Source organism: Schistocerca americana, chromosome 1 (assembly GCF_021461395.2).
Source record: "Schistocerca americana isolate TAMUIC-IGC-003095 chromosome 1, iqSchAmer2.1, whole genome shotgun sequence".
NCBI lineage: Eukaryota > Metazoa > Arthropoda > Insecta > Orthoptera > Acrididae > Schistocerca > Schistocerca americana.
Genome location: NC_060119.1, coordinates 1035722459 through 1035734907, shown reverse-complemented (window position 1 = coordinate 1035734907; position 12449 = coordinate 1035722459). Strand labels below are relative to the sequence as shown.

General features: G+C 41.8%; 2 protein-coding genes across 4 annotated transcripts in view; one reads left to right on the top strand and one right to left on the bottom strand.

Annotated features, from left to right (window-relative positions):
• Positions 1-2504, bottom strand: part of LOC124616772 (3-hydroxyisobutyryl-CoA hydrolase, mitochondrial) — a 33719-nt gene extending 31215 nt beyond the window's left edge. The window contains exon 1 of one of the 3 annotated variants that reach the window (XM_047145182.1): positions 2363-2504. In XM_047145182.1, coding sequence (XP_047001138.1) covers positions 2363-2365 — 3 coding nt within the window. In that variant the 5' untranslated portion in view covers positions 2366-2504. Of the gene's footprint in view, positions 1-1692; positions 1801-2362 lie in introns of those variants that run through there. The other 2 variants (XM_047145164.1, XM_047145174.1) reach the window with 2 other exon arrangements.
• A 22-nt stretch (positions 2505-2526) lies between these two features.
• LOC124616784 (mediator of RNA polymerase II transcription subunit 4) overlaps positions 2527-12449 on the top strand; it is a 70930-nt gene continuing 61007 nt past the window's right edge. Inside the window, exons 1-2 of the mRNA XM_047145196.1 lie at positions 2527-2737; positions 2857-3091. Coding sequence (XP_047001152.1) covers positions 2667-2737; positions 2857-3091 — 306 coding nt within the window. The 5' untranslated portion in view covers positions 2527-2666. The remainder of the gene's footprint in view (positions 2738-2856; positions 3092-12449) is intronic.

Genomic DNA, 12449 nt, shown 5'->3' with positions numbered 1-12449 from the left:
CACCTCATTTCACTGGTACAAATATGGCTGCTTGCAGAGCATCCATGATGACTCAGTAGTGGAGGAGGGCTGGCCACTTACCAATCTTCTCACCTGCGATGACCCAGAAGGCTGCAACAGCAGACCACAGCTGCGGAAATTATCATGTTGCTGCCTCTTGATGCTGAAGTCAGCAAGCATGTAGCAAGCTGGCCATCATCGATCAGTATTATGTTGTTTCACTTAAACTCAATAGACTGTCTTTCTCCCTGTGGTTCTAGAGACATGGACAGAACGGCAGCACAACTGAATGCGTTCTTGAGCTCTGTAAGTCTGTCTATTTAATGGGTTGACCTGTGGACCTATGACGTAGTGGCTCTGGATGTACGAGTGCTGTTGTCTTTAATTATCAGACCCATCAGTGCTCCTTGCAGTGCTGTGGTAATTTCAGTAATGATCCCAGGTTGCTGAGCTCGATTGTTTTTGCCTATGATCGATTTTGTAGCAGCATTTGGGAGGCGAAGTTACAGTGTTTTCTCACAGTACCTTGTTAAGTAGCACAGCAGTGCTTGTATTACTGTCTACCCAATTCTGAGGTCTGTTGCATTGGTGGTAAGCCTTATTGACAAACGACTGGCACTCTAGCCCAGTGCTAACCTACTCTGTTCAAAGCTCCCTGGTAGAACTTTGGTTAAAGTTTAAGCCTGCACAACAATATTTTTCTGCTGTGCAATAATAATATGGAGGAGTCAACGGTTTCACCAAGCCAACTAAAAGTTTTTAAACTGTCAATCCTCTGTTGCTAGGAATATAATGTTAACTACTGTAAGGCTATGTAGGAACGTAATGTCAGTTACGATTAATATTTTGTTCTAAATGTCTTATTTGAGTTGAAAATGCAGAACTTCAAGTGAAAGAGAGTTGTTGACACACTACAGACTTTATTGCTTTTAAACGTTTATCATCAAGGTACACAATCTATCTAGGATCACACTCTTTTCCACCGAGTTCATAACATGTAAGATGACATCAATGAACACTGCTGCTGAAGAAGGTTCATAATAAACTGCGGTGATGCACATACCGCAAAACTGATGCACACATATCTAACCTCAAAATCAATAGGATTGCTATAGGGTGGCACTAAAAGGTCAATTTTATCAAATTCTTCGTCATTACAAACAAATGAAACATTTTATTTGCAACAAGGCATAAAACGACAAAAAAATGGGGAAAAAGGGTTATGGACTCTTGTGAAACCTAATTTGTGGCGAGAGCTAGCTAGGTCTGCAAACAAATCTGCAATCCTACTGCTCCCAAACAGTTTTTTAGAAGGGTAATACGAACTTCTTAAAATTGAATTTTACGTGAGTTGTACACGTGCCGCTTTCTACTGTCATGTTTATGGTTTTGTTGGGTGCTTTGCTATCACAAAGGCTGCTTCGTTCAACCGCACAAATTCCTATCTTGAAAAATATGAACAACACCGCGCTCTGTAAGATCATCTCCAATTTATTTTATAGGCTACCGACTCCGGCGATATAATACGCAGTCATCGGGCCCTAAATCACAAAACAGGGGTATCTGTGCGAAACGTTTCTTCGTGGCTGGGAATGCACGTAATTTTGAGACCTTACTTCGTGTAACACTGTGCACAGTACACTGTTCTAATTATTAGGTTTGATTAGTGCACACACTTTTAGGTAAACTTGCCTGCATAAATCTGTTATGTGGTCACGGACATTTTAACTACTCCGTTATCGGCTTATCCACATTCAGAGACTTTCATATTGTTATCCAACACATTACATAAGAAACAGTTTGTGGAATATCGGTATGTGGTACCCTTGTTTTCACACTTACTCAGATACTACTATTTAATGACAAATATACTCTCTTGCATATACAGTTTGTGCCTTATTTTATATAACTCTCGTTGGTAATATTGCTGGTAATTTGGTTGTTTAGGGACTGATGATGGCATATTACATCGCCAAAACCGTGGCTTGAAAAATAAACTGGACGTGACGGTGTCCCTATTACCATACCATACCATACCACTCCACCCCCCTTTAGAAAAAACGTAGTATCAGCTGCTGTTCGCCCATTCAGCAGACAAGTGGATGCGTCCAACTACTCCTGTTGACAGATGGATAGCGAACATCGAATTTCTGCCACATCATGCCATCAACACCACACACAGAAATGAATGAGGGGCAAGGTTTACTGAAACGTTTATACAAGCGGTATCTCAACTTTCAGTTTATCTGATATTCGTTCCAAATACAAAATTTCGCAAACAACTGCCGCAGCAAAACGCATAAGTACTGTTGCCGCTCAGAAAGCATTTCACAGTTGTGCAACCAACACAAAAAAACCTCACCATATTCGCTCTTCGTTGCCACTACACGTCAGTATACTTTCCAATTGCAACTTCTCACGTGTACTTCGAACTCAACTGCTCATACTCGAGTCGTCGAGTGGCAATTTTGTAGGTGTTGGCGTCAACTCCCCACCACCAGCTTGCTACGCCAAAGATCTTCATCTGCGTAGGACGCGCAGAAAGTGCATCTTGAAAGACGACAGACGCATTGTGCAAATTGCAGTGTTGTTGATGTTGTGATGGTAGTGCGGTGTTATGAGGTTGTGGGTGTTGATGTTAGAGTGGCATAAAAACGTTAGCAGTCATGACTGCCTGTAATATTAGCACAGGGGAAAGTTTACTTGCTTTAATCGATGACATAGAAATCATAGCAAAGTATGTAACACAGTAGTGTATAAATTATTATCGAGAACTGCCCTTAATAACGATCAGATTGTTAATTTTTTAATCAAGATAATTTTGTGTAGTAGACCTCATAATTTGTTCATTTCAAGGGAGCTAATCGAAAATACAATAGTCCAGAAACACCAGAAGCTGTCAAATTCAGAACATGCTCAAATTACGGAATTGTTGTTGGCAAAGGACAAGCAGCTCAAGGAGACGCTCAAATTGGCAGCAGAACAAGCAAAAATTAATCAAAGAATGGAAGCCCTGAAAGCAGAAGTCGAAAGACAAGATCAGTACATTCAGAACTTGCAGAGACAACTGAAAGAAGCTGAACAGATTTTAGTGAGTAACAATGAATAGCCCTTCATAGATTTTATTCTTTGTTGTAGAGTTACAATCTTGAAATTTCCTCGGATTTCAGACAGCTTTTTGTATTGCTGTTTTTGTTGGTCGTCAACTGAGGACCTTCTAACTTGACTACGATTAATTAATTGCCTGGAACCAACTGACAGCACCAGTTCCACTTTTTCAATCACAACGACCGGTTTCAGCCACAAACATTTTCAAGAGATCGTCATTGGAGCGTCGTGAGAGTACACGGCACAGATTAATTAATGTACGCCACTTTGCTTCTCTATTTGCCCTGGCTTATTTAACTCACTGTGCTTACTAATGCCATCGTTTTGACAATTTTTTGTTATGAATGTGGAATGTTTTAAAAGGTCATAATATTTTCATTTTATGTTTTATTAGTAGTAGTAGTAGTATGGCTTACATGGCCACATTAAATTCTTATTTAAGGACATCATAAATAAATTGTTAAACGTATTGAAAAATTCGCACTATAAGCAAACATACAAAAATTTTATAACCGAAGATACAGGTCTTAACCAGCCCACACATGTTAGTGTCACCAAAGGCAGTTTGCTGGGTTCCTCAAGAAATTTTGATAATAAAAACTCTACAGTTAGGTTTTGAGCAGTTTACACAGCAACCCTACAGTCACACATTGGAGTGTCCTTGAACTCCCATTCATACAGATTCCCAAACTTTCCCTGCCATGTATGGGCTTCATGCACGGTTATCCACAATTTCATGTGAATACCAAATCCATTCACATATTTAGTATGATCAGTAATGTGGCGAGAATACGCTGAAGCAAAATTCTGCCAAACATCTTTCCATTCTTGGTACACATCATATATGAAAGGTTCATCTTCATTTAAAAGGTAGCAACAAACTTGTTATGACACATGTAAATGTTCAGTATACTAATGTACATATGATGATTCTTGGGCTATTGTAGCCATGAATCATCATATATTATTTTACAACACTTATTTACAGCAGTTATTCAATTGGATGGATAAACAATCTACTCACCAAGCGGTGGCAGAACACATACATAAAATATTGTTGTGGTTGGCAAACTTTCGGAGCCAGTGGCTCCTTCTTCAGGCAGAATGGTTGAAGGGGAAGGAAGAAGGGTGAAGGCAAAGGACTGGAAAGGTCTAGGAAAAGAGGTATATTTTGGGAAAGTCACCCAGAACCACTCATCAGGGGAGACCTACTGTATGTATGATAAGTACTACTCACAATTCTCCAACTAAATTGTTAATGTTTGCCAGATCTGATGCAGGGAGATTGTATGTCCTTCCAGTTGGTGTCACTGTATCCACTCTTGTCATAATGTCACATTTTCTGATGATGCAAGTGTCTAGTTTGGCAGGAAACAAATGACTGAGATGGTCCATGTGGATGCAAGAAGTTGACCTTTACTTCACCTGGTTCTTCACATGTTCGTAAGACATATGCAACCCACCCAATGACTGCCATACAGACAGGCAACAAATCCATGTATATTTGTTAACAGCATTTCATTCACCATAGCAATCACTGACTCTACTCTACTCACTAAAGAAGCTGAATATGCAGAATATGTCTTAGTCTTTACTAAACCGTTGTTAGCAGGTATTGCACAGTGAAACTTATGGGTACCTGGAATCGTCCTTGCATTTTTGAAATATTTTCAGTTTGGCTATATCTTCATCATGATTGGAAACTGATGTATAATGGAAGACACATGAAGGAATATTTTCCTTGCACCACTCAGACAATTGTCATGATGTCAAGATACTATTTTTGTAAGGTCACTTGAGGCTGGGAAGCCTTGCTAATGTCTTTACAGTCCCTGCTACCCCATCACAATGTTCTTTACCAAGCACTGTAGCAGAAAAATGCCATTCTGCTGTAACATCAAAATCTTCTTAATGGTAAGACAGATTCATAAAGTTCTTTCGTGCTTTGTATTTGAAAACTGACATTTTAAGCAATTGATGAAATTTGTCTGGAAAGAATAAACACACACTGTATCATGCCGAAGGCAGTCAGATATTTCCACGTATGATACATGTTGTATTTCATTAGTGCCTGAGTCTCTGTAGTAAGCTGCAAATGGGTGAAATGTAGCCTGTGAATTATTCCAGTGGAATCCTTGTACCTCATCCTGAATGGTGAAGGAGTAATTTTCTGCAAAGTCACAAAGAACAAGAGACTTAAGACCTTCTTTAGTGATTTTACAGAAATGTGACTGCTGCTGGGAGATAAATGAATGTTGTTGTAACCTCAGTGCACACACCTCAATGAAATCATCTGTTGACTTCGTTATAGCCCTCTAGAACTACTCTGCCTGTAGTTAACCAACACTTACATGCAATTTCGTCAATGCAGTTCTTACCATACAGATAATCAGTTAGTCTTGTCACACCTAGACAATAGGGACATGAACCTAAGAAACATGCTGGTAGTGCAGAATTACATGTAACAAATGCTACACAGTGCTTGTACGATGGTAATGTGTATTCTTCACTCTATGTTAGTGCTTTAAGTTTACAACCTTCAATCATTAACTTGAAATTCTGGTGCAGGACACACACACAAACACTGGCATTGGCAAGAACGCTGTGCTTTGGCCACAACTCACAAAATTTGGAGAACCCAATATCTACATATAGGTATTTATCTTTGAAATATGCACACAGTTCCTTAAGGTTGTGCAACACTAGCTGCTTTTGTTTATGTATTGTAATTACAATTTTCTTTCACAGACGCGAAGTCTTTTCATGAACAGTTTTCTCACATAATGTCTTACCTGGCTTTGGATTTGGTGTCACTAATATACCATGTTCTGCTACTAACTGTTTTGCTCTCTGTACCATGTAATCTGAAGCAGAAAATTCTTTCATAGTTTTCCTTATACTCCAACTCTTTGGAAGTGCAGTTACAATTTGTGTTTTGTCACACATACGGTCTGAATTGTGAAACTTATCTTTCAGCTGGGTGATAATTTCACTTTCTCTATTTACACTCTCTTCTTTTTCCAGTTTTGCTTTGGATACTTTTTCTCACTCAGAAGGCTTGTTTTCTTCACAGGAGATTCACCTAAATACTGAAGCCAGATCTGATGCTACTTCATCTTCACTTAAATCTTCTCCGGAAGTACCTGGAACAACTGAGGCAACACCTGCAGTGATTGTTGGGTTTTGCTGTATTGTTTTTTGTACATTTACTGCAAATTTTTCCACCGTACAATACATTAGGATATATGTTTATCATCCACTCCTGAACATTCCTTAAATTCTTCTGCACTCTTGCATGGCCTTCTTTCCTAAACGGATTGCAGCAATACAATTTTGACTTGAAATCCATTTTTTACTAAATATTACTTTATGAGACATTTACACTGCACTTTGTTAAACAAGCCACAGCCATAAAACATATGAAACAAAATTTGCATAATATATAGAGATCAGTGGACTAATGATGACTGGTTGAAATAAGAGTCTATCTGATTGCCTGTTCACTAAAACAGGCTGGTAATGTTGATTGACTGAAATAAAAATCTCTCTGATTGGCTGTTCACAGGGCGAAATATTAAAGAACTTGTCTGAATAAAAGTAACTGCTATTGGCTGGTGTTATAGAAAAAACTGGATACATAGCTGCTTACTGCATGTTGATGGTGTGCTTAAGTTGACAAAATAATTTCTTGTGCCTGATGCCTTTGGTGTGCTGTCTTGATATTTACCATATTTATAGTAACATACTGGAGCAATTATTATTATTATTATTATTTTTTTTCAAAAAAATTGAAGATGAGGTGTTTGAGATATTCAAGGTCAATGACCTTTAGCATGAAAATTCTTAGAAACCTGCCATGTGGCATATCAATGTAAAGATCTATTCGTTAGCTTTCCAGTGGTACCATTTTAATTGCTGTAACTGAATTAGAACCAGAATTACATCATTTATGTTGTGAGATACACATGTAAATTTAGCACAAATTCCAAACTTTCCAGACCTGTAACTTTCTTCACAGTTGTAATACACATTTGCAATTTGGCATTTTTCCATATCTTATCTGGGTCATTGAATGCACCAAATTTGAAAAAAAAATTGAGAGGGTCAGGTTAAGAGGTGCGTTGAATTGACATGGAATGATCCATTTACAGTGATTGCATTACTGCACTGAATTTATACTGAAGTCAGGTAGTATGTAATAAATTACCAGAGAAGGAAAGTTGCTACTCACCATATAGCGGAGATGCTGAGTCGCAATAGGCACAATAAAAAAGATTCACACACACACACACACACACATTCACATAAACGCAACTTGCACACACATCTGCAGTCTCAGAGAGCTGAGACCACACTGTGAACAGCAGCACCAGTGCATGATGGGAGTGGCGACTGGGTGGGGGTAAGGAGGAGGTGGGGAGGGATAATATGGTGGGAGTGACGGACAGTCAAGTGTTGTAGTTGAGACAGGGGCAGGAGAGAAGGTGCGGAGGGTGGAGGGGGTAAGTAGCAGAAAGGAGAGAAAATAAAAGACTGGGTGTGGCGGTGGAGTGACGGCTGTGTAGTGCTGGAATGGGAACAGGGAGAGGGATGGATGGGTGAGGACAGTGACTAATGAAGGTTGACGCCAGGAGGGTTACGGGAATGTAGGATGTATTGCAGGGAAAGTTCCCACCTGCGCAATTCAGAAAAGCTAGTGTTGGTGGGAAGGATCCATATGGTACAGGCTGTGAAGCAGTCATTAAGATGAGGGATACCATGTTTGGCAGCATGTAAAGCAACACGGTGGTCCACTTGTTTCTTGGCCACAGTTTGTCGGTGGCTGTTCATGCTTGTTGGTTGTCATGCCTACATAGAATGCAGCACAGAGGTTGCAGCTTAGCTTGTAAATCACATGACTGGTTTCACAGGTAGCCCTGCCTTTGTTGGCATAGGTAATGTCAGTGACCAGACTGGAATAGGTGGTGGTAGGAGGATGTATGGGGCAGATCTTGCATCTAGGTCTATTATAGGGGTATGAGCCACGAGGTAAGGGATTGGGAAAGGGGTTGTGTAAGGATGGATGAGTATATTGTGTAGGTTCGGTGGACGGCAGAATACATCTACATCTACAGCCATACTCCGCAAGCCACCTGACGGTGTGTGGCGGAGGGTACCTTGAGTACCTCTATTGGTTCTCTCTTCTATTCCAGTCTCGTATTGTTCGTGGAAAGAAGGATTGCCGGTATGCTTCTGTGTGGGCTCTAATCTCTCTGATTTTATCCTCATGGTCTCTTCGCGAGATATACATAGGAGGGAGCAATATACTGCTTGACTCTTCGGTGAAGGTATGTTCTCGAAACTTTAACAAAAGCCCGTACCAAGCTACTGAGCGTCTGTCCTGCAGAGTCTTCCACTGGAGTTTATCTATCATCTCCGTAACGCTTTTGCAATTACTAAATGATCCTGTAGCGAAGCGCGCTGCTCTCCGTTGGATCTTCTCTATCTCTTCTATCAACCCCATCTGGTACGGATCCCACACTGCTAAGCAGTATTCAAGCTGTGGCGAACAAGCGCACTGTAACCTACTTCCTTTGTTTTCGGATTGCATTTCCTTAGGATTCTTCCAATGAATCTCAGTCTGGCATCTGCTTTACCGACGATCAACTTTATATGATCATTCCATTTTAAATCACTCCTAATGCGTACTCCCAGATAATTTATGGAATTAACTGCTTCCAGTTGCTGACCTGCTATTTTGTAGCTAAATGATAAGGGATCTATCTTTCTATGTATTCGCAGCACATTACACTTGTCTACATTGAGATTCAATTGCCATTCCCTGCACCATGCGTCAATTCGCTGCAGATCCTCCTGCATTTCAGTACAACTTTCCATTGTTACAACCTCTCGATACACCACAGCATTATCTCCAAAAAGCCTCAGTGAACTTCCGATGTCATCCACAAGGTCATTTATGTATATTGTGAATAGCAACGGTCCTATGACACTCCCCTGCAGCACACCTGAAATCACTCTTACTTCGGAAGACTTCTCTCCATTGAGAATGACATGCTGCGTTCTGTTATCTAGGAACTCTTCAATCCAATCACACAATTGGCCTGATGGTCCATATGCTCTTACTTTGTTCATTAAACGACTGTGGGGAACTGTATCGAACGCCTTACGGAAGTCAAGAAACACAGCATCTACCTGTGAACCCGTGTCTATAGCCCTCTTGAGTCTCGTGGACGAATAGTGTGAGCTGGGTTTCACACGACCGTCTTTTTCGAAACCCATGCTGATTCATACAGAGTAGATTTCTAGTCTCCAGAAAAGTCATTATAGTCGAACATAATACGTGTTCCAAAATTCTACAACTGATCGACGTTAGAGATATAGATCTATAGTTCTGCACATCTGTTCAACGTCCCTTCTTGAAAATGGGGATGACCTGTGCCCTTTTCCAATCCTTTGGAATGCTACGCTCTTCTAGAGACCTACGGTACACCGCTGCAAGAAGGGGGGGCAAGTTCCTTCACGTACTCTGTGTAAAATCGACCTGGTATCCCATCAGGTCCAGCGGCCTTTCCTCTTTTGAGCGATTTTAATTGTATCTCTATCCCTCTGTCGTCTTTTTCGATATCTACCATTTTGTCATCTGTGCAACAATCAGGTAGAGAAGGAACTACAGTGCAGTCTTCCTCTGTGAAACAGCTTTGGAAAAAGACATTTAGTATTTTGGCCTTTAGTCTGTCATCCTCTGTTTCAGTACCATTTTGGTCACAGAGTGTCTGGACATTTTGTTTTTATCCACCTACCACTTTGACATAAGACCAAAATTTCTTAGGATTTTCTGGCAAGTCAGTACATAGAACTGTACTTTCGAATTCATTGAACGCCTCTCGCATAGCCCTCCTCACACTACATTTCGCTTCGCGTAATTTTTGTTTCTCTGCAAGGCTTTAGCTATGTTTATGTTTGCTGTGAAGTTCCCTTTGCTTCCGCAGCAGTTTTCTAACTCAGTTGTTGTACCACAGTGGCTCTTTTCCATCTCTTACGATCTTGCTTGGCACATACTCATCTAACGCATGTTGGACGGTGGTTTTGAACTTTGTCCACTGATCCTCAACACTATCTGTACTTGAGACAAAACTTTTGTGTTGAGCCGTCAGGTACTCAGTAATCTGCTTTTTGTCACTTTTGCTAAACAGAAAAATCTTCCTACCTTTTTTAATATTTCTATTTACGGCCGAAATCATCGACGCAGTAACCGCTTTATGATCGCTGATACCCTGTTCTGCGTTAACTGTTTCAAATAGTTTGGGTCTGTTTGTCACCAGAAGGTCTAATATGTTATCGCCACGAGTCGGTTCTCTGTTTAACTGCTCAAGGTAGTTTTCAGATAAAGCACTTAAAAAATTTCACTGGATTCTTTGTCCCTGCCACCCGTTATGAACGTTTGAGTCTCCCAGTCTATATCCGGCAAATTAAAATCTCCACCCAGAACTATAACATGGTGGGGAAATCTACTCGAAACATTTTCCAAATTATCCTTCAGGTGCTCAGCCACAACAGCTGCTGAGCCAGGGGGCTTATAGAGACATCCAATTACCATGTCTGAGCCTGCTTTAACTGTGACCTTCACCCAAATTATTTCACATTTTGGATCTCCGTCAATTTCCTTCGATACTATTGCACTTCTTATCGCTATAAACACACCTTCCCCTTCACTGTCCAGCCTGTCTCTGCGGTATACATTCCAATCTGAGTTTAGGATTTCATCACTGTTTGCTTCTGGTTTCAGCCAACTTTCTGTCCCTAGTACTATATGGGCGTTGTGACCGTTTATTAATGAGATCAGTTCTGAGACCTTTCTATAGACGCTCCTGCAGTTTACTATTAGCACATTAATATTGTTATTCCCTGTTGCATTTTGCCTACTCCTACCTTGCCGCATCTCAGGAGACGTCTTGTCGGGCCTAGGGAGGGAATTCTCTAACCTAAAAATCCCACATGTGCACTCCACACGTACTCTGCTACCCTTGTAGCCGCTTCCGGCGTTTAGTGCACGGCTGACCTATTCAGGGGGACCCTACATTTCTCCACCCGATAGCGGAGGTCGAGAAATTTGCACCCCAGATCTCCGCAGAGTCGTCTGAGCGTCTGGTTTAAGCCTTCTACTCGGCTCCAAACCAGAGGACCGTGATCGGTTCTGGGAACGATACTACAAATAGTTAGCTCAGATTCCACCCCGCGAGCGAGGCTTTCTGCCTTCACCAATTCCACCAACCACCTGTACAAACTGAGGATGATATCTGAACCCAGACGGCAGGAGTCATTGGTGCCGACATGAGCAACAATTTGCAGTCGGGTGCACCCAGTGCTCTCTGTCGCCACCGGCAGGGCCTCCTCCACATCTCAGATGAGACCCCCCAGCAAGCAGACAGAGTGAACACTGGCCTTCTTCCCTGACCTTTCCGCTATTTCCCTAAGGGGCCCCATCACCCGCCTAACGTTGGAGCTCTCAATAACTAATAAACCCCTCCCCCCCGTGTGCCTGCTCGGACCTTGCTGAAGGAGCGGCCACATGTCCACTCACAGGCAGAGCGGGCGATGCCACACGGCCAGCCTCCACATTGACCCTCCGCCTCATGCGCCGCGAACGCCGCTGAACCCGCCACTCCCCTTGGGGAGAGGGTGGCGCAACCGCACCCGGTACCCGCGAAGATGTCTCGACAGCAGGGACAGTGGATGAAGCATGTAGCACCTGGGGTGTACCATGTGACGTACCAGACTCCTCACTGCCGCTACACTCTGAGGCAGCAGCCTGAAGATGGCTGACCGCACCCATCAACACGCTCAGCTGTTCGCGAACAGTGGCCAGCCCCTCCTGCGTCCGTACACAGCAGTCACACATCCTATCCATCCTAAGAAATCAATTTACTGTAGAGAGTTAATCAACTTTTAACTAGACTGCTAATTCACTAAAGGCAGCTGATTGTTGACTAAACTGTGGTTGCTAGACACTTCTTGTAGAAAACAATGAAAATAGCACTACCTATCTCCGGACTGTATTGAAAACAAACACTAGCACTACTGGCACTATGGTTGACTAAAGGGACTCTCTCTGACTGTATTCAAAACAAACACAAAATCTATGGAACACTATTACTAGCACTTGACAATTAAAGCTTCCTAAAAGCAAAAACACACGGAAGAATAAGTGACAAGTAAGAAAAATACAGTTAATACTTGAATTAACTTAGCTCGCTGCACAGCAGACGGCAGTTACGACGACACCTATCATGGTAGGAGGGGTGGGAAGGATAGTGAGCAGGACATTTCTCATTTCGGGGAAT